This window comes from Aythya ferina (genome assembly GCF_964211825.1).
Source record: "Aythya ferina genome assembly, chromosome: Z".
Classification (NCBI taxonomy): domain Eukaryota; kingdom Metazoa; phylum Chordata; class Aves; order Anseriformes; family Anatidae; genus Aythya; species Aythya ferina.
The window spans coordinates 9,931,093-9,954,659 of NC_140299.1; the positions used below are offsets into that span (position 1 = coordinate 9,931,093).

General features: G+C 59.3%; 1 protein-coding gene across 1 annotated transcript; it reads left to right on the forward strand.

Moving 5' to 3' along the window:
- The first annotated feature begins 15,411 nt into the window (after window positions 1-15,411).
- Window positions 15,412-23,042, forward strand: PHF24 (PHD finger protein 24). Its single transcript, XM_084504684.1, has 8 exons — window positions 15,412-15,791; window positions 19,414-19,786; window positions 20,475-20,660; window positions 20,987-21,065; window positions 21,283-21,485; window positions 21,711-21,877; window positions 21,961-22,062; window positions 22,181-23,042. Exons 2-8 carry the CDS (start codon window positions 19,418-19,420, stop codon window positions 22,275-22,277), a joined length of 1,203 nt encoding a protein of 400 aa, XP_084360810.1. The 5' UTR covers window positions 15,412-15,791; window positions 19,414-19,417; the 3' UTR covers window positions 22,278-23,042.
- Window positions 23,043-23,567: the final 525 nt, after the last annotated feature.

Sequence of the window (23,567 nt, forward strand, 5' to 3'; positions counted from 1 at the left end):
TCCTGCAGCAACTTTGGCCATGCCAGGAACACCTGAAGAAGCCACGGACAATCCATTAGGCTGTGGGAATTCCTTTTCTCTGCTTGCCTGCCCCTCATGCTTCTGGAAGAAGGTCTTGTGGATGGTGTTCTCAGGGCTGGATAGGGCTGGTTCTGCTCTGGGCTGTACAGGAGCCTGCAGTAATGATCCACTGATGTTGGGCAGCCGTCCATCAGGGCGGAGAATGCTCTCCCGCACAATGCAGTCCGTTTGTGGTGGCTGGATGGAGGAGCTCACCTTAGAGCACAACTCTTCAGTCCTGTTTCCTGCCCTATGACAATTAAGCTCGGTTATTGAAAGTTTGAGGTCGTTCAGGCCATGTGGCTGCTCATTCTTTCTGGAGAGCCCACTTGTTTTTTCCACACTTCCGCTGGTGTTGATAGAAGAGAGCCATTTGTCTTCTCTTCCAGAGACGCCACGATCATCCTTCCTTGGCATTGCAACTCGTCCTGCTGTTTGACTTGTAGCCAATTTAGCCATACAATGAACAACTGGGGGGGCCATGGAAAATCTGAAAGGGCGACTGAGCTGCACCCCTTTTTGAGGCAGCCCCCCATGTGGGCGAAGGATGGACTCGTGTACCATGTCGTCCAGACTAATTGACCTGTAACGCTGCTTTCCACCTGCAAAACAGGGAGGGAGTCTGAGCTGCAGTGGGAGAGAGGCACCAGGGCCACCTCAGGCCCATACGGACAGGCTGCTCACTGCTGAGGCTGACCCACGGGGGACTCACCTGGCTTCAGTACCGGTGGTTGCCGCTGTCGTCGTTTCAGAGATCGCCGGGGTCGGCCATCACCCTGTGGGCACAGAAGCACAGCACAGTGACCAACCTGGGGAGGGACCCACAGGACCCCTTCCAACATATCCTGGCCCTCCAGTCCCAAAGCCCCGAGTCTCCCAGCCCCAAATTCCCCTGCCCTCAAGCCCTCTTTACCTGTTGGCATCGACCCCTGGTGAGCAGGGAGATCCCAGCCACCAGAAGCAGGAGGCTGGGGATAAGGAGAAAGACGCTGTCGACCATTGCTCACAGCCAGGTACGACCGCACTGGCAGATGTGGGATGTGGCTGCAGCTTTATAGGGACACGGCTATGAGGTCACAGACAGCACGTGATGAGGTCACAAACAGCACGTGATGAGGTCACAAACAGCACGTGGTGAGGTCACAGACAGCACGTGGTTATGCCTTTGTGAGGTCGCAGCCCCCAGCCCACATTGAAGCAGGCCGACGCCCCTGTGCTGCATCCTCTGGGAATGTGGGGGACCAGGATGGTCCAGGATGGACCAGGATGGTGGGGGACCTGCCTCCTCGACTGGGACCAGGGTCAGAGCCCACTTCCCAGCACCAGATTTGTCTGACAGCTGCTTCTGTCCCCGATCCCAAGCTGGGTTCCATGCTGCAGCCCGTGGAGGAGACCACGGTGGAGCAGGTGGCCCTGCACCAACGGAGGCTGCCTCCTGTGGAAGACCCCTGCCGGAGCAGATTCTGGGCCGGACCTGTAGCCCGTGGAGAGGAGACCACGAAGGAGCAGGTGACCTGGCAGGAGCTGCTGCCCGTAGGGGAGCCAGGTTGGAGCAGTTTGCTCCTGAGGGATGGACCCCGTGGTATGGACCCATATCTGGAGCAGTTCTGGAAGAGCTGCTGCCTGTGGGAAGCCCACGCCAGATCAGTTCATCAAGGACTGCATCCCGTGGGAGGGACCCCACAGCACAGGGGACGAGAGTGACCGAGAAGGAGTGGCAGAGAAGAAGTGCTGTAGTCTGACCATAACCCCTATTCCCCCGTTCCCCTGCACCACTCGGGGGGAGGAGGTGGAAGAAGGTGGATGGGGAGGGGAAGGTGCTTTTCATTTCTTTCCTTTGTTTCTCACTTGCCTAGATGGTTAGTAATAAGCAATAAATCTTACTGTCTCCCAATGCCATCTGTTTTGCCCATTACAATAATTACTGCGTGATCTTCTCCTTATCTCAACCTTTGAGCCCTTTTCATCGTATTTTCTCCTCGTTCCTCTTTGAGGAGGGAGAGTAAGAGAGCAGTTGTGGTGGTGCTCGGCTGCCCACTTGAGCGGAACCACAACACCTCAGCCCGTGGGTCCAGCCTATCCAGATCCTCCTGCAGAGCCTTCCTACCCTCGAGCAGATCAACACACACACCTAACTTGGTGTCATCTGTGAACTTACAGAGGGTGCATTTGATCCCCTCATCCAAATCATCGATAAAGATACTAAAGAGGACCGGCCCCAGTACCAAGCCCTAGGGGATGCCACTAGTGACCGGCCTCCAGCTGGATTTGACTCCATTCACCACGACTCTTTGGGCCTGGCTACCAAGCTAGTTTCCAACCCAATGAAGCGTACACCAGTCCAAGCCACGAGCAGCCAGTTTCTTGAGGAGAATGCTGTGGGAAACAGTGTCAAAAGCCTTACTGAAGTCAAGGTAGAGCACATCCACAGTCTTTCCTTCATCCACTAAGCGCGTCACTTTGCCATAAAAGGAGATCAGGTTTGTCATAAAGGAGATCAGGTTCATCATGCCTTTCATAAACCTATGCTGACTGTGCCTGATTGCTTGACTTCCCTGCAAGTGCCGCGTGATGACTCTCAAGATAATCTGCTCCATGAGCTTCCCTGGCACTCAGGTTAAACTGACAGGCCTATAGTTCCCCAGGTCTGCCCTCCGGCCCTTCTTGTAGATGGGCATCAAGTTTGCTAGCCACCCTTCGACTGCAACCTCCCCTGATAGCCAGGACTGCCAATAAATGATGGAAAGCAGCTTGGCCAGCTCCTCCACCAGTTCTCTCAGTACCCTCGAGTGGCTCCCCTCCGGCCCCATTGACTTGTGTACATCCAAGTGCTGTAGCAGGTTGCCAACCATTTCCTTGTGGGTTGTGAGGGCCACGTTATGCTCCCCAACCTCTCTGCCCAAGAGTCTTCTTTGCCCAGATGAGGGACGACACTGGTGGGAGGAGGAATCCCTTGGCTTATGCATGGCCCTCCCTGCTTTTATCAGCCCAGCCAACACGGCATTGCCAAAAGTCCAGGGTTGCCAAACTGACTTCACCCCCAACCCAGGATTGTGTGTGGCTTACAGGAAGGACAGGAGCCAACCCCACATTGCAGCGCCTGTCAGCAGGCAGCTGAGGCAAGAGCAGCACAGCAAGCTCTGCATGCACACAACAAGAAAGTGCCTAGAAGTAAAGCTGCAACACTTCCCTGGGCCAGTGCAGCTGTCTGTGGAACAGCTGCACCAAGTCATGTCCAAAAACCCCTGTGCTGTGTCTGCTCCCCTACCGCCACAAAGTCCCTGTGTCCGCTTCCTCGAGCCCAAACCCCTCATCCATCTGGACCAGGTCAAGCAGAAGGAGCCTGGGGAATCCATCACCTGCCCAGTAGCCTCCAGGACACCACACTCCCTTCCAGTTCCCTTCTACTTTCACAGCACCGAGACCAGGTTCATGTCTGAGGAGCAGCACGAGGGCCGGTAGCTGCACATCCACAGCAAGAGGCTGCAGCGCAGTGGGGAACAGCTTGGCACAGAGCATCCGTCACAGCGAGCACTGCCCCAGGCAAGGGTCCCGTGGCTTTGGGCATCCTGCCACCATGGGGGTGTTCCCCGGGGCTGCTGGCTGTTCCCGGCTACCCCTGTGCTGCATGCTGTGGAGAGGGTGGGGGGCACGATGGCTCCCCCTGGGCTCCCTGCCTGGGGCTAGGGTCAGATCCCAGCTCCCAGCTCCTCCCACACCCCACACCATACCCAATGCTCTGTCTCTGCCTGCAACTCCATCAGCAACCCTCCTGCAGTCCTTTGTTTGCTGTGCTGCCACTATCACCCTTGCCTTTAGGTTCTGGGTGGCAGGCAGTTCCTTCAGCCCCTCCGGCCTCTGTCAGGCTTTCCAACACCGTCCATAAAGCAGCACCCATGCCCCATATTGTCCCTTGCCAGCTGCCTTGCAGCTCTGGCCACACACATCTCACCTGCTGCTTGCTGCCAGCCCAGCGGACTCCCATCTCCATGATGCGTGGCACACCTCCAGCTAGCCGTCCGTGGAGGGAATCCCGACAGGGACTGGAGGAAGAGCACCTGGAAAGTCACGTTGTCTTGAAACATGTGTTAAAGCAAAACTGGAGCTGTGCATGGCCAAACTGCACTGCCTCAGAAAGCTGATTTCAGCCCCTGGTCAGACAGGGGCAGGGCCTACTGCTGCTACAAGGGAAGCGGTGTCCCTCCTGGGCACCCATCTCTTCTCCTGCCATGCCCACAGAAGAGGCCATCCCCCCCCCCACCCTCCCCCGTGAGAAACTAAGTTGTGTTTTTGCAGCAGAGAACTAATTTTCTGTATTCCAAGGTGGCTGTGTAATCCTACCAAGGAGAAATGCTAAGTAGGTAAGTGGACAGTAGAAGGCCTCAGTGTTCCAAAATAAGGTGGAAGCTTGAGAAAAATAGGATGAGCAGAGTGGGAGCAGTAAAACAAAGATCAGAAGTTCTCAAAACATGAGAAAGGGGAAAAAAAAAAAAAAAAAAAAAAGAAAAAAAAAAAAAAAAGGAGAAATTAAAGGGTTGAAAAAAAAAATAAAAATTGTACCTGTATGGTATACAGGAGCATCAAGTAGCCTGTGAGCCTGTAGTACTCAGACAGTGAGGAAATGAGAGGTGATCAGGCATTGGATAATAGGGAATAAAAGGTTATGATTTGTTTACTAAAAGGAACTCCTAATTGGCAGGACACCCACCATTGTAATTGCAAATAAAATAGCTTCACAGAAGATCCTGTCTGAAGAAAATTATTTGAGATTTTTCTCACCTACCCCCCCCCCCAAAAAAAAAAAAAAAAAAAAGCAGTGGCAGGGAACCTGCCAGCCATGGCAGATGGCACCTCATCCCATGCTAATGAGCCGGCAGGATTTAATTCCTGACTCCCATTAACACTCATTAGATTGTCACTTGGCCATCCCTCTGCTTCTGTCGCATCTCTGCCGCTACTGCTTCACCGTGTTAATTTGGGGCTGCCTCTGGGGTGGCTGTTAGACCTCCCTCCAGCAATGTGCTGCCTCAATGTCCCTCAAACCCCTCACTAAATGGGTATTCAGGGGAGGCAAGCACAGAGCAGCGTGACCAACACCCCTGAGACTGATGGGTAGAGCTGGTTTTAACCCACAGACCAAGTCAGGACACAGGGTTTTCCTGCAGCATCCCCAATCTGCCCCAAATCCCACAGCCGCTTGCTGGCACAGAGCCACAGGAAGAGGCAGACAGACCTACCGCAGCCTGCTCGGGGCTGGAAGTAGGTTACTTTCTGCCATGCATAGAAACGATATGATTCATATTCATCAGTTACAGTTGTGCAGAGATTACAACAGTCACATAGACTGCAGGTTTAGAGATTGTCGGCCTCACTCCATGACTTTCCCAGGGCTTTCTGCCCTGAAAAATGCATCAAAATTGGAGTAATCTCATGAAAAATAAAGGCTAACACTTTAAGTGATGCTTTACAGAAATACTTTTCTCTTTACTGCACATTTTTGCACTGCTCAGGCCAACAATTCAGTGATCACTAGCCTCATCTTATTATTTTAAATGGTATTCTCATCTGTAATCACTCTCACTACATTTTCATTCTTAAAATCAATTTACCAAACTCTTCACAGGTATGATAGAAACAAATTGAATTTGAAGCTCAGCCTCACAGGATCAATGCTGAGCAGGTCGCCGCGTCTGACAGAACCTGTTTACAAAAGGAAAATGTTCTTTCATGCCGCTGCCTTTGAGTGCAGCAGAGCCCAGGGAGCCTAAAAGCTTTGAGAAGCAGAGATGATTTGGGGATCGATGCACTGCAATCATCTGAAATGATGGGTGCTGGCTGCTAAGGCACCTCAGGGCATGCATTGCCCCAGGCTGAGCCACCCGCTCCCCAGCAAGTGCCTCCTGCCCACCTCACTTCATCTGAAGTGATGACTGTGTGGTAATCGCTTCAGCCAGCGAAGGTCTCACCTGAAATTCTGAATCAGCCAAAGCTGGGAAGAAAAAAAACAACAACAACAACAACAACAACAACAACAGCAACAACAACAAAAAAAAACACAGATCTGAGCAGGCTGGGCAGGCAGCCCCAGGCAAATTCTCCTTTTTGTTGCCTGCTCCCTTGCAACCTCTCCCAGAGGTCCCCCCAGCACCGTCAGGTGCATGGAGCTGTGAGCTGCCAAGCTCTACAGACCACTCACATCTCCACATTTTCAAATACTTCCAAAACAGTTCCATTGCTAGCCCGAAAATAGTCCAGCAGACGATTATTATTCTCTTTCAGCTAGGAAGCAGCTGTGCAGCAGCCGCTGGAAGAGCGACTGGAAGCATTTAGATGTTCTCATATTTGGGGATATCTGTGACCACAGAGGAAAGCGGGCTCTGTTCAGCCCAGCCTTTCATTAATTTTTTATCCAAAAGGGAAGCTAATATCTAAAGTGTAAAGCTACTTGCTTCCCCAAATGTCTCATTGGAACTATGTAGGACTGTCAAGACATACCATCTATCTCCCGAGCAAGTGCTGTAAGTGCCTTGGGATAATACTATGGCTCCCTTTCATTGCTCCTGCATCAACCTCTGTATCATTGCCTGTATTTTCACATCTCTTTAACAACAGAGGAAGCTGTGGGAGTGCTGCTGTTAGGAGCTATTTGAGAAATGCTCCTGCGATCTATGCTTCCTCACCAGCGCCAAGGAGAGGGGATAATAACTTCCCTCGATCTGCTGGCCACGCTCCTCCTAATGTAGCCCAGGATGTGGTTTGCCTTTTTAGCAGCCAGAGTGCTCTGTTGGCTCATATTCAGCCTAGTGCCCATGATAACACCCGGGTCCTTCCCAGCAGCTCAGCCACTCGGCCCCCAGCCAGGGTTATTGCACCTCAGCGCTGCTGGATTTCATGGGGTCAGTGCTCGCCTTCATCTCATCCCTCCGGACCGAGTCTGTGCTGGTGTCACAGCCTCATCTAGTGGCACGTGCAGCTCTGCTGAAGGTTCCTCCTGTGTCACTGCCCTATTTGTGGGTGGCAAGCCCTGCATCAGCCCCTGGGTGCTTCACTCACTGCTGTCCTTCTGGCTGCTGACGCACAGCTGGTGGCCACCCTCAGCATCCAGCATGGTTTGCCCTTGGGAAACCCCTGCCATTTTACCTCCTCGCCCTTTACATTCTCAGAAATGGCATCCAAGAGGTTCTGTTCCATAACCAGTCTTTGAGCAATTACCACTCCTTTTAATGATCCATGCCCAGTCACATCACCCTTGCCCTGGAGAGCGCAGAGCCCTTCTTTCTTGGGGGTGTCCTTTGGTTCCTGGATGGATAGTCCCCAGTGTCACCTGCAAACCTGTAGCATAGGAAAACACAGTGTGAAGGGGCTGGAGACCACGTAAGATGTCCATCACTCCACGTGCTCTGTGCCCCCCTTACTCTGGCCCTCAGGATGAACCGTCTCCAGCACGGCACAGAGAAAAGCTGTGGGTGATCCCAGCTGTGAGACTTCTGCACAGGCTGGAGCTTTGCATCCCAGCAGCAGCCTCAGCTAGTTTTATACAAAGACGTTAACGAAATTCAGGATGTCTTGGTTTTGAAAGCGCTGCATAATTGCAAGCTGTTATTGTCTGAAACCGCATTTGCAAGATGCAATCTCAACAGCCAGGCAGTTTGGGGAAAAGAAACATTTGCTCAGTGTGGGGGAGGCTCCTGCAGGAGATACAGCCTCACAGTACCCCTGCCAGGCTTTCACAGGTCGTATTCTCAGCTGCCCAGGCACTGCAGTTTTCAGGCAGAAAGCTCTGGAAAAGCTTTGGGCAACATCCAATACCCAAATACAGGTTTCTCTGTCCCCTTCCTCTCTATAGCTGTGTAGGCTCCTTCACACCACCAGCATCAGGCAGCAAAGCCCCTGTGAAAGGGCAGGTCTCCAAGCTCCCTGCCCTGATATGCAATGCCCAGAAAGCTCTGGCAAACCCCACATGTGCACGTTTCTACCCTGCTCACAGCACTGCTGAGTCTTTGCAGCACAGCGTGACCTTCCATGCGAGTGTTTGTGGTCCCTTCCAGGCTTCTCTTCCTCATCTGCTTTGAAAAGCAGAGGCGAGGGCGATGCTGGGTGTGCTCAGTCAAAAGAAAGTGGCAAGCAGAGAGTTATTTCAGGCAGGCAATCCACTGAGGGCCTAGAGCACCCCAGGAGGAGAATGGCTGGTTTTTGGTTTGAGCTTTGTGGTTATATTTCCAGTCCAAAAAAACAGTGTCTTTAAGTAGGATCCTACACCTGTACAAGGTCTGATCCATAGGTCGGTGCTGCTCAGCAAAGACTTGAGCAACCATTTCAGCCTTTTGCCTACAAGACATCCCTCAGCCTACAGAGGTGGCCATGTGGATTCCCCATCACTGTCTTTTCACATGGGGAAATCCATATCCCATCCATTCGCATCTTGACTCACCCAAACCCACCTGCGCCCAAACTTCAGATGATTTGTTGAGTCACCAAATCTTACACTGTGCCTTCTTCTTCTTACCACTCGGCCATGGGAGCAGAGAGCATCCTTGCCAAAGGATGCTGTGGGTGCTGTCCACGTACTCAGCCTCCACAGGAGGCGTGCTCGTGGTAAGAAGCCCACCAAGGACACCTAAACGATCGCATGGTGGCCACCAGCCCCTGCCCTTGACTGCTAACCCAGGAGAGGGCTGCAGGGCTCACAGCAGCCACACACGGCTCCACGCAGCCCAGCAGCATCAGTGTTAACCGGGCTGTGCCCCAGCCCTGCCGCGAGTGCACGTTTGCCTGCAGAGCCGTGCTTCCAGAACGCTCCTTGCAATTACATGCCCTGCCACCATGCAGGCGAGTTATTAATATTTATTAGGCTCAATTATTCATGGCCTCTTTAGGATCCTGTTGTTTAAGTCCAGCTTGAGATCTCCAGGCTAGCAATCACAAAAGTTGCTTTCCAGAGGAATTACAGTAAATCAATCCTTTGGAGGTGTTCCAGGCAGCCATAAAACTCACGGCCAGAGCTGCCCAGAAATTAGCCTTGTGCCCAAGCATTGGTGGCCCAGAAATGCTGCAGGAGGTGCCTGGGCCCTCCCAGGTGGGTCCTGGGACCCCACATCCCCTCTTGCCAATGCCTGCACAGATGTCACATTGACCATCTTAAACTGCAGGGGAGAAACAGCTCAGGGATAACAACTTGGAGGCTTCTCCCCATCAAAAGGACACCTGGTGAGCACCAAACCCTGATGTTCACAGCAGAGCAAGGCAAAGCAGGCAGCAGCTCCCGTGGGGCAGGAGAACACAGCCTGTCCTGGGAGCTGTGGCAGGATGCCCCTGCCCATCCCAGCTCCTGCCTGATGCTTGGTGCATAGTTGGGCAGCCCCAGGGTGCAGGATCCAGCAGGGACACCTCAGGGTACTCCCACCAGGCACACCGCCTGGCACAGGGCATCCCACTGGGACCTGGGTGCTTTGCTCCATCAGAGTGGGGCTGGCAGCAGCTGGGAGCATGCAGGCAGCCTGGGAGGTGAGGATTTGCCTTCCTTGCACTGTGTCAGGGGTCTGCCTGCACACCAGACGCGAGCTGCCGGGGCTGCACCGTGCCAGCAGAAAGCCATCTGGACTGCTCCACGGCGCTGGGCGAGGCTGATAAGCCATGGCCTGGCACCAGGCTAACTGCAGAAATGACGGCTGGGGTATGGGCCTCGGCGACGAGCAGGCAGGAGGGCCGATGGCACAGTGCCACCAGGCTCACACGTGGCTCGGATGGGTGTCAGAGCCCGGCTGAGGGCTGCGGGTGCACAGATGGAGAGGAGCGGAGGCCCCCAGGTGCCACAGCGAGGGCCATCGCACGAGGCAGGATGTCAAAAAGGCCACGTGCCACCCTCAGAAACTGGGTTTCCTTGTACCTCACCCCTCCTCCAACCCGCCTTCCCCTCTCCCCATCTCCCCTGCGTCCTTGCAGCAGCCAATGCCTCCTGCCCATGACGTGGCTCTCTTTTCACTAAAATCTGCAAAGCCTTGTGCTCTGGGCACCAGCACAGCTCAGAATATAAAAATTTAATCCATTAAATGGGTTTGCAGGGGAAGCTGGGGGAACGGGGGGGCAGGGGGGGGGAAGCACCCCCACAGCCTCCGCACTGGGGCTGCTCTGTCACCTGCACCACACCGGGCACTGCCTGAGATGGAGGGGACAGCGGTGAGGGAGGGCTCGTGCCATGCTGGTGCTGGGAAGGACAAGCAGCCCGGAGCCTGTCCAGCTGGGCAGGAGGTGCTGAAGAGGCCTGATCCAGCTCACAGAGGGTCCCAGGGACAGCTCCCACCCCTCCACACGGGGACACCAACTTGGTGACCTTGTCTCACAGTCCCCCCCTCCCCCCCGCCCAGCCTGTGCTGAAGAAACCCAGACGATGCTACCACCAGCAGTGCCTCAGACGGACTCCAGCAGGCAGGGGCATTTTCTTTTTTCCCCAAAAAGCCTCTGAATCCCAGCAAGAGCTATTTTAATCAGCACTTTCTGCCCTGCGGGACTCCTCGTGGTGTAATGAAAGAGGCGCAGACAGCCCTTTTACTCTCCCCTCCCATCAACCCCCTGTTTGGCCTCGTCTCCTTTTTTTTTTTTTTTTATGTTTTTGTTGTTTTGCTCCCCCTCTGCATTTCCAGCCTGCTTTGTAAGTGTTTGAAAGTGATGCTGCTGCAGTTGTTATGGCGACACCAGGCTGGGGCCCTTGCCTGAAACTCCAAACACACAATTAGCTGATTAAGAGGAGAACACAGGAGCGGGGCAATGCTGCTCTGCAGGGCTGTCCCCATGCCACCTTCGGGGGTGCCCGTCCTCTGCCCCTGGGGGTCCCCAAGTGGGTTCAGGCATGTTAGGTCCTTCCAGGGGCTGAGATGCAGCCCAGGGAGCACACACAGCCCCTCAGATGGGTGCAGGACCAAGGTTTCCAGGCTTGGAGAGGCCAAGTCTTTGCACAAAGCCTCCCTGCAGGATGCTGCAGCATGGGAACGGGGCTGGCGCAACGTGCTGCAAGGCTCTGCCTGCCCAGGGAGCAATGGAGACGCCGAAGGTGCTGGTCTCACTTGCAAGCACCACAGGCATGTTTAAATCACAGCACCCAGGAGCGTTTTGGAGATCCTAGCTTGGGTGCAGGCTGCAAGGCCGGACCCAGCTGGGATGTGACAGTGGGATGCAGCAGTGCTAGCTCTCAGCTCTGCTGGGACATGCTGCCATGGAGCCAGCTGGGCTCTGTGCTTGCCCCCAGCCCTGGGAGCTGCTTTCTCACCCCCAGCCTCCAAAAGATCCCCAGCAGTGCCCTCACCAGCAGTGCAGAGGCTCAGGAGGCTGCCTGTGCTCCCCCCCTCTCCCTCCCCAGCTGCTCCGCTCCTTGCCGCTCGCACATCTTTATTGCTCACAAAGCGGCTCAGGAAGGCAGCAATCATCCCCGTGACAGCCCCGTTTAATGAAGTCGGCCTTCATTAGACGTTTCCGTTCCACTTGAAAAGCTCCTCTGTGAGGCTGCTCGCATGCCCTGCGGCGGAGGTGGCATGCACGGGGACAGGTGACACTGCAGGGACGGGAAGTAGCAGGCAGGGCTGGTATCCCTGTGGGGACCAGTGTCTCCCCTACAGGGGCTCAGCTACTTGTTTATCCTCGTGTTCCCATTTCAGGCAAGAGGGTACCACTCCCCGGAGAGCCGTGGCCACGGGGTCTGGCCTCGACCCCTTTCTGGGGCTCGCAGGTGGCGAGGAGAGTGCAGGCTGGAGTGAAGGCTGCCCGCGGGGAGCCAGCTGGAGTGGCCCTGTGGAGAGGGTCATTTAGATAATGCCTGGCAGAGTGCTCCTCGAGGAGAGAGCTCTGAAGTGCTCGGCAGTTATCTGTCCAGAGGGAGCATCCTCGTCTCATCAGGGCCAGGGCTGGTGAGCTGCCAGCTGCAGCAGGTCAGGAGATACCCGTGGCCCCGCAGCCAGCTGCTCTGCGGGGATGTGGGGAACACCTCTCCCTGCAGACCCGGCAGGCCCCTGCAGACCCCAGGGTGGGCTGTGGGCTTCCTCCTCCTGACTTGTCACGCTGCTTCCCTTCCCCTGGCTCCCCATGGGGAGTTTCAGCATCCATTGACATGGTCAGACTGTGGCCTTTCATTGCACCCTCTCCCCAGGTCCTGGCACTGGTCCCCATCAGCTTTTCCCCTTTATCACAGCGATGAAGGTGGCTCGGAGCAAATAAACAGCGAGCCACAGCTGTGAGGCAAGCAGCCAGCATCCACGGCTTCTTAACCTAGTTCGGGTTCATCACTGCCTGGCTGCTTACAGGGGACAAAGGAGGGGACGTGTCCCCCCTGGGCACCATTCAGCTGCTTCTGCTTGGGGCTCCCTGGCCACCAAGGGCAGAGGGAAAGCCAGCACCTGCTGTCCCCATCCCTGTCGCCACCTCCAGGACCACAACAGGGTGAATGTGGGGAGCAGGAGCTGCAGAGCAATTCGCAATGATAGCCCTGGGGAGGTGTCAGCTCTGCAACCCCACACACACCTGGGGGGCAGCCACTGGTGGGGAGGGTGGTCAGGGTGTGGGAACGCCAGCAGAGAGCTGCACCGATGGCTACGGGTGCGAATGGTGGTGTCAACGAGGCTGCCGCCCCGGTGGGAACACGATGGCCAACCTCCCAGGTGGATGTGATGGACAGACAGCTGCAGCCCTGACGGACAGATCTCAGGCGGCCTTGGGAGGCGTCAGGAGATGTCACATCTGGGTGCCGGTGGAGGAGGGGGTCAGGTCTGAAGCTGGGATCAGGTCTGTGGTGAGGGATTGCATCCATGGGGGCGATTGTGTCTGCAGCTGGGTGGGATCCAGGGCCCCGTCCCCTGCAAGGAGCCCACGCACACGGAGGGAGCCAGACACCACGCAGGGATGCTCTGCCTCCCTCCCCGGCTCAGTTCTGCTCCGCCTGTATGCGGTGATGGGCACTGCTCTGCCCTTCCCTGCTGCAGCCTTGCACAGCAGCCCATCAGGCGCTCGCTTTTTATCCCATTTCATGCCGATTTTGGCATCACCCTCGCCTCCCGCACCAGTGCTGAAGCGAACCCTCCGCACGGCGCCTCAACATTATTATCTCCATCAGCCAAACTTGTAATCTCCTGAAAAAAGATCTCTCGCTATTTTGACAAGTTCCCTTTTCCATCACCTCCTGCCGACTGGCAGGAACAGCCAGCTCACGCAGCCGCCCGCTCTGCAGCAGGCTCGTCCTCCAAAAGCTCATCTCCCCCTCTTCCACAGGCAAAGCCTTCGCCCTGCGACCCCGCTGGGTGCTGCTGGCTTCAGAAAGGGCGCCGGGAGGAGCGGAGGCTGCAACATCCCCGGGCTGTGGGCTCCAGAAGCAGCCGCAGATGGTGAGCCCACACGCCGCGTCGCTGCGGGAGCCAGTGACCTACACGCGGGCGTCATGCGAGATTTGGGGAGGGGTAGAAGGGGGGGGGGAAGAGAGAGAGCTGACGAAAATGCACATTCCCGCGGCAGCTCAGCTCTCACCTCCACCCCTGCAGCCCTCCCCCAGCAGCCCGGCGCTGCCTGCAATGCCAAGAGCTTTCCCAGCCTGTTGCCATCGTGCCCGCTCCGATGCACTGGGGGTTTGCAGAGAGGGGCAGGGGACCCTGGGGATGCAAGAGCATCCCGCATCCTGCATCCTGCATCCCACATCCCGCATCCTGCATCCCACATCCTGCATCCTGCATGTGGTGGAGCCTGCTGAGTGCCCCAGGCAGGCTCTGAACCTTGCTAGGAGTGGGCATCAGGTCGTGTTATCCAGGGGACCAAATCCCCCAGGCCATGCTGGCATCAAGGAAGGGGGTGGCAGCTTGATTCCCCCGGCAGCTTGAGCAGGGGAATGGGCTCCTCCTCGCCTTTGCTTTTCCAGGAATCATTGCTCTCATCCGTGGGCCTGACAGGGCATGGCTCTCCCTGCAGAAGCACTTAATGCTCTTGCAACCTTCCAGCACAGTCTTCCACCGCCTCTCCCTTCCCCAGTCCTCTGGGGCCAGGGCTTGGCTGCAGAGATGTTTCCCTCTATCCCCATTTACAGCTCACCTCCCCTTTCTCTGTCCCTCTCTGCACCACATGCACCCCAGCACCCTTCCACTCTGCTCACCACGTAATGCAAGATTCACCCTAAAGGGGAGCATCCTCAGGAGGGTTTCATCAAAGGGAGGCACCCAGGGCCAGGGCAGGGCCACAGGACTCTCCACGAAGCTCCGCAGCCGACGGAGCGAGGCACAACAGGACCTGACAGCACAAGCAGCAGGCAGGATGAATCCCACCTGGAGCACGGCTCTGTGCATCTGCAGCCACCATGGAAGGCAGCCACGGAGCAGCTCGGGTGCCGGCGCAGCAGCCGGGTGCTGCCATGGATGCCACGAGCTGCAGCCTGCCTCAGCTCGCTGCTGGTCGGGTGTGGGAGGATGCGAAAGGTCTTTACGGAGGCGCGGTGGAAAGCTGCAGCTGGTGCAGCAGAAGCGGGGCCGCTGTCAGCTCCCACGGGGCTGGCACGTGGCGAGGAGCCGCAGGGCCACCAGCTCAGACGGTGGTCAGGGACCAGAAGGGAAGGAGTGAGGGGGTTCTCCAGAGGTCTCTCACCATTGATGCACCAACTTACAGAATGGTTGAGGGGGGAAGAGGCCCCTGGGGGTCATCTGGTCCAACCCCAGCTCAAGCAGGGACACCCAGAGCACTGCTGGAAGCTGCTCCCCAGAGGGCTCTGAGACCCTGGCACCCTAAATCACCCCCAGGTACAGGGGGCACCTCCAGAACAGGACAGCAGACCCCCAGCCAGTGACACCCATCCCAGGAGGGCTGAGTGACCGTGGGGGGTGCACATGGAGCAAATGTCCCACCCTCAGAAGTGGCACTTTGGGGCTGCACCTTCCTTACCAGCACAGCGTCCTCCCTCCTTCCCCACCACCTCCACGAGCCCCCAGCCCTGCTGCAGCCCTGCAGCGTGCACCCACCCAGTCCTGGGGACCAGGAGAGCCAAAACCCCTCACGCTGCATTGCACCGGGCACACGGGGCTGGATGGAGCCAGCACATCCCCGCTCCACAGGGTGAGCAGCAGGCAATGGGTTAAAGTGGTCTCAGGCAGATCGTGGCTGGGGCTCCGTGTGGGGAAGACCCCGTCTGCACACAGGGGAGCCCTCTGATCCTCCACACCCATTGCAACCCCATCTCAGTAGTCCTTGAGGTTGTCTCTAAGAAAAGGAGCTCGGCCTCGGGGCCAGAGGAGATGCAGGGAAAGCTTTTATTGGTATCTCCCAGCCAACGTCAGCCCGGTTAAAAAAAAAAAAAAAAAAAAAAAAGAAAGCCTCATCTCTCAGAGAGCTGTTTAACACGGCTCAGGCAGCAATTGGTACAGGGACAGCAAACCAGGCTGCATCTGCTCAGCCCCAGTCACAAGCTCCCTGCTTCCTCCGCGTGTGTGTGTGTGAGCGAGCGTGCGTGCGCGTGTGTGTGTGTGTGTGCGCTAGACACAGGCATCCGCTCCCAGCATCTCGCCGTCTCCTGCATCCTCCAGCAGCGAGCGCCCGGCTCTTCTGGCTCCCCGCGTCCCAGCCTCGCCGCTGTGTCCCCCAGCGGGGATCTGAGCGTGGGGCGCGGGATGCGGTGAGCACCCGTGGGACCCGAGGAGGTGGTGGCCGGGAGCAGCTGCCATGGGCATCGCCTGGGAAGCTCTCTAGGGCTCGCGCTCCCAAGCAGGACCCTGACCCTGGTAAGTGGCTTTTTGGCTTCTTTTTTATTTTATTTTATTATTTTTTTTTTACTGGCTGCACATCCCAACACCCGTGGGTGGGTCACCCTGGGGTCCTGGTGCCGGGGAGGGTGATGGGGTGCTGGGATGGGGTGTCTGGGATGGAGCGGGGGTGTGGATGGCGGAGGGTCCTGCGCAGGCGTCGGGGGTCCTGATGTGGGTGCTGGGGAGGGAGACGAGGAGAAGTGGGGAGCTGGGCGGGAGCTGTGTCTGCTGCAGGGGAAGGGACTCTGCTGTCACGGCATTTTCATCCCCCTCTGGGAGATGGAAACGTGCGACACACCTATAAAATCAGCCGTGGTGCGGCAGGACGGGCAGCCGGATCCCGCAGGGAGAGCAGCCGCCGGCTGGGTGTCCCCAGGAGGGGGGCACAGCACAGCTGGGGCTTTGCCCACCTCGCCCAGACCTCCCCACCAGGCTCCTGCACCCCTGCAGAGGGTGGGGAGGGTGCCACCAGCATCGGATGCCACCGACCCCTCTGTCCTGCTGCAATGGGGTCACCTCCCAGCAGCAGCTCCAGCAGTGCCCTGGTCCCGGCGTGTGCCATCCGACAAGGAGAGGGGACAAGGGGGTGCTGCTGGAACCCTTTGGGGACCCCCGGGCTGCCCCAGTCAGCTCAGGGGGTGGGCTGCAGGGTGCCCTGGCAGGCAGCATTGGGCAGGGCTGTGCCAGAGCTGCGTTGACTCCTCCCTGCTCTGCTCCGTGCCCTTCAGACCAAGCTGCCGTGGCTCCTGGGGTCCCCAGGGTGTCAGCACGCCATTGGCACCCCGTCCCTAATTCTGCCCCCCACAGGGCAGCGGCCCCAGGACTCTCGCGGGCACAGTGCTGGGGGTAAAACCACGAAGAGCCTCGTGAGGGCAGGGAGCTGGCCTGGCCCGTGGGAGCCAGGATGGGGCAGGGGGGTCCAGGGGCATCTTTCCTCAACAGCCAGGAGCTGGGAGGGGGGGTCCTGCTCCTTCACACCCCTCCTGCATCCCCTTGAGGACACTACAAGATGTGCCAAGGACCCTGCTCGTGGCTTCACCACACCAAGCACCCGCTGGCCCTCGCCTTGCCCAGAGAGATGCTGCAGCATCCCACCCCCCACCCAAAACCTGCACCCACAGCCCCTGCAGCAGCCTCCCCAGCACCCACAGCCACCTCCAACCCCCCCCCGCCAGGCCGTAACACCCGCCCCACGCTCCCAGCCATGCCGTAACACGTCCACCCCCAAAATCATCCCTCCCGTGCTCCCAGCCACCACAACGCCCACGCCGCGCCGTGCAGCACCCACCCACTGCCACCCTCACCCCTGCGTGCAGCTGATGCTGGCACCCCCAGCAGTGCCTCCGTGCTGGCCAGCAGCCCCATCCCGGCCGTGCCTCGGTTTCCCCACGCAGAGAGCCCCGTGGGGCTGGGAAGGATGAGCCATCGGTGCTGGGAGGATGAAGTGCTTCCTGGCTGTGCTTTGCTCCAGGGATGAAGCAGCAAGAAGCGTTTCTCTTCAGAAGAGTGCAGGGAAGTGGGGCAGCCCAGGGGAATGAGGCAGGATGCAGATGAGCAGGGCAAGGGAAGGGAAGAGGGGAAGGTGCCCACGACCGCTGTGATAGCCCCCGGCAGGGCTTGGTGCAGCTGGGAGTTTGCAGCCAGCTCCATCCCGGATTTATCTCGTTGATGGGGGCAACCTAAAAACAGGCCCCGTGTTTGTGCCAAGGTGAGCAGGGCGGTGACACCAGATCCCAGACCACTGGGCACCTTGCAGGGCAGCTGCTAACAGCAAATGGAGCTGGATTACCTCGGGGATATGTGGGGACACAGGATTTTGGGGGCAGGATGTGGCCATGGTGGGATGCAGGGGTCTGGGCTGCTATGGGCAGGGGTCCCCCTGCATCCAGAGGCCACCAGGAGAGGAGGGGACACCCAGAGCCTCTTGGCTGGACCCAAAGCTAGAGTGTGGAGCCCCAGGGTGGGGAGAGGCGCTGTGTGGGGGTGATGTCCCCCCCCCAGCACATCCTGGGGGGGGGGGTCTGGGGAGAACAACACAGCACTGAGGTGTCTGGAGAGCTTTGGGCCTGGGTCTGGCTGGGTGATGGAGATAGGGGTGAAGCCGTTCAGCCCCTAGATGTGCAGGCATCCTGTGCCAGGGTGAAGGAGAGGGGCAAAAAACCTGGCTGGGTGTGAAGGCAGGTTGCAAGGGGTCCATGCAGGGAGGCCAGCAGGGCTGAGAACAGACACGAGCCATGACAGGAGTGTGACAGCCTCTGGACTCAGTGCTGGTGACAGGGGACATGCAAGGTGGCCTTGGGAGGGGGCTGTCAGCAGGGGCTGGAGGCAGGGAGGTGGGCTGGGACCCTCCAGGTCTACTGCCACGCTGGGGATCAGGAGCACCAGTGCAGCTACTGGGGAGACTGGTGCACAGCGAGCTGGGGCTCTCCTCTCTTTTGGCTCTTCACAAGACCTGCGAAGGCAGCTCCTGATGCTTGGGGGGGCTCCACCTGCTGCGCCCCTCGTCTCAGCAGCTCACAGGCAGATCTGCAGTGCTGCCCAGAAAAATGCTGAACCTACCCAAGCCCATTGGGCTCCTGAGCCTCCCGGGCAGGGGGTGGCCGTGCTGCGAGGAGGCAGAAACACCCAGGTGTCTCCCCTCCTGCCGACACAGCCGCAGTGATGCTGCTGTGATAGCTTGGACACGTGCCTCCAGCTCACCCCCGCTCCCACCTTTGCTGCACCGGGTGCCAGAACCAAGCTGGGTGCGAGGACCCAGGGTGCAAATACCCCTGCACACGCGTGTGCCCCCGCACTCAGGACGGGGCCCACGTGTTGCACACCCGGCGCCGCGCGTGGGCATGAGCGCAGATGGTCCCGGGGTGGGGGCCGGGAAGCCGCCTGCGTGCGCGTGTGCGCGGTGGTGTTTGGGTTTGCACACCTGAGTGCATGCATGTGTGCATGCACGGGGCTGGCTGGGTGTGAGCGTGGGGCTGGGCTTCTGCTGCGTGGCTGCTCTGGCACAAACACGACCCAGAGCTGCTGTTGGCCCGCACAACCCTGCTCCGATGTAGGGCAGCTGTAATTACCGCACCGAGGCTCCCTGCTGCAGCACTGGGGCCTCCTGCAGCTACGAAATCCCCGTGTGCACGTGTGGTGCTAATTAATCCCGCTCCCCCCGGGGACCTCCCTGCCTCCTGGCACGCCACGGAGGCTGGAGGGGCTGGGAGATGGCTGTGCTGATGTCCCCCCCCCTCATCGCTGTCACCAAGTGCCAGGTGAAGAGAAATTTAGGGAAGGTGGGAGAACCAGCACCAGCTCTGCCATGCCCTCCGGGATCCACTGGTCTGGTGTGGGAAGGGCCTGGAAGCAATTCTGGGTAAGCTGGAGCCTGCAGGGATGGGATGGGTGAGGCAGCATGCCCCCAGCACTCAGACCCTCCAAGGCCAGGTCTTCACATGGGTTTGGGTCCATCTCCCCACGGCCACCACTGCAGCACTGTGTGGCGGTCACGCAGCCATCGGGACACATTTTTGGGGCCAGCAGCTTGGCTCGATGGTGCAGCAGCTGCGTGCTGCATTGCACCGACAGACCTCAGCGCCTTCCCCACCCCTCGCAGAGCCATGGGGGTGTTGATGTCGAGGCGGCAGACGGTGGAGAAGGTGCAGAAGGTCAGCTTGGCCGTGTCGGCCTTCAAGGACGGGCTGCGGGAGCAGCCGGCGGCGCGGCGGCGGGCGGAGGCTGGGGGCACGCGCCGCGGGACGCTGGAGCAGACGGTGCAAGAGGGAGAGGAGGAAGCGCCCGCGGGGCCCTCGCAGCCGGAGGAGGGCAGCGCCAGCAAGGCGGCGTGGGAGAGGCTGCGGGACGGCCGGGGCGTGGAGCCGGAGGAGTTTGATCGAGCCAACAGGTTCACGCCGCCCGCCTTCATCCGGCCGCAGCGGGAGCTGCACGATGACGAGCCCCCGGACATCAGCCTGGAGCAGCGGGAGCAGGCGAGCAGCTGAGCGTGGGGCCGGCGTGGGAAGGATGAGGTTGGGGTTGGAGACGTGAAGGGGGTCTGTGGGCATCCACGGTGCTCACCAGGCAGTGGCAGCCTCCTCGGAGCAAGGTGTTGGGCAGCAGAGGCTGGAGGCAGGAGCAGTGCTCTGCGTGTATGGAGCAGCCTGGCCATCCACACCTACAACCCTCACAGCCCAGTTATCTACAACCCCAGAGCTTAACCACGCACACCTGTGATCCTACAGCCCACCCACAGCTTCAGCCCTACCCAAACAACCACCTGCATCACAAGCCCGCATCACAGCCAACCTACAACCTTACAGCTTCTCTGTCCATGCCTACAGCCAGCCAAAGCACAGGTCAAAACTTCCACCCACCCCCAGCCCTATAGTCCAGCCAGCAGTGAATGGACCATGCATGGACACAGTCCATCCATCCTTATGGCCCTACAGCCATATCCATCCACCTTCCTATGGACTCGTCCCCTCCTCTAACCCCAAATGGCCAGCAAGCCAGCCGTGACCCCACCTTCTGACGGTGCCACCACCCCACAAACCTGCCCCACAAAACTTTGCACCCCTACACCCATCCCCACCCGCGATGTGTTGCCCCCCTGTCGGGGAGCACCCACGCTTGCTCTCCGAGCAGGGTGCTGAACCGCTGCTGCCCACCGCTCCGCAGATCCTCAACGACGAGATGTGCGAGATCTGCGAGGTGTGGACGGCCGAGAGCCTCTTCCCCTGCCGCGTCTGCAGCCGGGTGTACCACGACGGCTGCCTGCGCCGCATGGGCTACCTGCAGAACGACAGCGCCGTGGAGGTGACGGAGACCGCGCACACCGAGACCGGCTGGAGCTGCTACTACTGCGTGAGTGCCCATAGATGAGATAGTAAGAGATTTAGATAAGATATTTGGAAGAAATTCTTTATTTTGAGGGTGGTGAGGCCCTGGCACAGGCTGCCCAGTGGAGCTGTGGCTGCCCCATCCCTGGCAGTGCTCCAGATCAGGTTGGATGAGGCTTTGGGCAGCCTGGGCTGGTGGGAGGTGTCCCTGCCCACGGCAGGGGGTTGGAGTTAGATGGTCTTTAAGGTCCCTTCCAAGCCAAAACACTCTGTGATGCTATGACACCAGCCCCTCCCCACCTCCCCACAGTGGCCATATGCTAACGCCCACCCCCCATCTTCCCCCTCTAGGACAACCTCAATCTCCTGCTGACGGAGGAGGAGATGTACAGCCTGATGGAGACTTTGCGGCAGTGCAAGATCATTCCAGGTGCGCACCCTCCCCGTGCAGGGATGGGCAGAGCCCTCCCTCACCCCTTGGGTGAGGGTCTCACCGCTGCCCTGACCAGCAGAAGGTAAAAAGCTCTGCTAAGGGCACCAGCCTCGGGTCCCCCGTAGCGGTCGAGGAAGCAGGGGGGGTGGGAGGGATGCATGGCACTCCCAGGGGGAAGGCTGGCGGAAGGGATGCCCCAAACCTGCCCCCGCAGACACCTGCCTGACGCTGGACGACTTCCTGCACTACAAGCACCTGGTGCACAAGCAGCAGTTTGAGCAGCCCATGGGGGAGGCGCAGGAGGAAGCGGCCACCCTGCAATTCTCCGCCCTGGACCCCGACAAGAAGGGGCACGTCGAGTGGCCGGACTTCCTCTCCCACGAGTCCATCCAGCTGCTGCAGAAACTCCGCCCGCAGGTATGGCCACGGTGCCGGGGCTGGGTTACCCACTGCAGTTGGTTATATCCCTCATAGTGGGTTATAACCCACCGCTGGGTTACCCACTGCAGTTGGTTATATCCCTGATATATCCCTGATATAACCAACCACGGCTTTGCTCAAATCTTCCCCAGTTGGTGAAGGGGGTCCCCAAACCTGGTCAAGGGTGTTCCCTGTTCAATTCTTCCCCCTCCCATCATCTAGAACTCCCTGCTGCGGCTGCTGACGGCCAAGGAGCGCGAGCGGGCACGTGCAGCCTTCCTGGCGCTGGACCAGGACGGCGACGGCTTCATCGGCGAGGGCGAGTGCCACAAGGCGCGGCACACCTGGTTCCGCAAGCACCAGAAGGAGACGCCGTCCTGCAACGTCAGGTACGGGGACACCCGCGGTGGGGGTAAACTCGCCGGAGGAAGGGGCAGCGGGGATAACCAGCGCCCTGCCTCCCTCCCTGCAGCATCAGCCACGTGGGACCCATGTCGGAGAGCAGCCCCGCCAGCAGCGGCAGCGCCAAGAGCCAGGAGAAGACGCTGCTGGCCGCCGAGCAGGAGGACGCCCGGTGAGGGATGGGGAAGGTGGCGGGCGGGTGATGTGGGGTGAGCACCCCCGGTGCTATTTGGGGTATATTTGGGGGATATTTGGGGAGATATTTGGGGGTGACGGTCTCTGCCCCACAGGCGCGTCGACTGGCCCGGCTTCCTGCGGGACAACGTCGCCTACATCCTGGCCGCCCGCCCCAACAGCGCCGCCGTCCACCTGCAGCCACCCGCCTAGCGCCCTGCCCACCCCGCCTGCCCCGGCGCCATCTTGGCCGGCGACGCCTTCCCCCATGGCAGAGAGGGGAAGGGAAGAAAGAGCCCCGTTGCCATGGCAACCCGCCCCGCGAACCCCCCCCCCATTGGCTGAGGGAGACCCCGCCCGCTTCGCCCCGCCCGCCAATCCCGCGCGGCTCCCCGCTGCCTGCCCTAGGGGGGGAGCCAGCTGCTGATTGGCTGGCGGGGGGGAGACGACGCTCCGCTTCTCCACCTGCCTCCGCGTCGGATTGGCTGGGAGGGGCGGGTGGTGGGCTGCGATTGGCTGGGGGGAGGCAGGGCAGGTCCTCGGTGCCCTGGAGGCCCGGGGGTCCCTGGGGAGGCTCCATTGGGGGGAGGCCGCCCCCGCCCTGCCCCGTGCGTGTCCTCCGTGTCCTCCACGGGGGAGGCTCGCAGGGCAGGGGCGAGGCTGGAGGCCACGAGGGGAAGGCGCCGAGGAGCCCTGCGAGCCTCGCCCCCTCCGTGCCCCGAGCATGGAGGCCGGGACCTCCGACCCACGGCCACGTGCCGCCTCCACGGCCTCGCCACCTCCTCTCCCTGCCCGCGCCACGGCACCGCGCTCCCCGTTCGTCGGCCGTGCTCGAGGCCGGGAGATATGCGGCAGCGCCATGGGGATATTTTGGGTGCTGGGACCGCGGTGGGGCGCGGGGAGCGAGGTGGCAGGCACGGGGCGCCGCAGCCTGCACGCTGTACTGGGAGGTGTCCATTAAACAGCTGTGTCCAACCACCCTCTGGGTGCTGATTGTACGAGGAACGTGCTGCAGGCACAGACGGCAAGCGGTGCCCACCTGCCTTCTGTGCAGGAGTTTTTTTGGGGACCCCACTGCTGCCCGGTGGAGGCTGTGAGCAGGAAGAGCAGCAGCGAAGGCTGGGTGCTGGGAACAGGCTGCTTGCAGCGGCTCTGGGAAGCCTGGAATAACCCCACAGAGACACAACGGGCACCCTGGGAGGTGTTTTAAGAATGGTGCCAAAGGCTGGAGGCTCTTCCAGGGCTAGCCGCGTCCCTGGAGCACCCAGTGAAAGCTGCTGGTGGCACTTGGTCTGCAGGAAGCAGGCTGCCAGCAAAGGGGGCTCGCCTGCCCCAGTGGGTTTCCTCCCCATGGCTGCAATTCCCCAGGAGCTGCCGCTGGGTCCAGACCACGGCGGTGCCGTCCAGTCAACCCCATGGAGAAAATCCAGGCACCCATTGCCCGGAGGAAGAGGATGGTGGAAGGAGGAAGGAGGAGCTGGTGGGTGGTTTGGGCACCTGTAG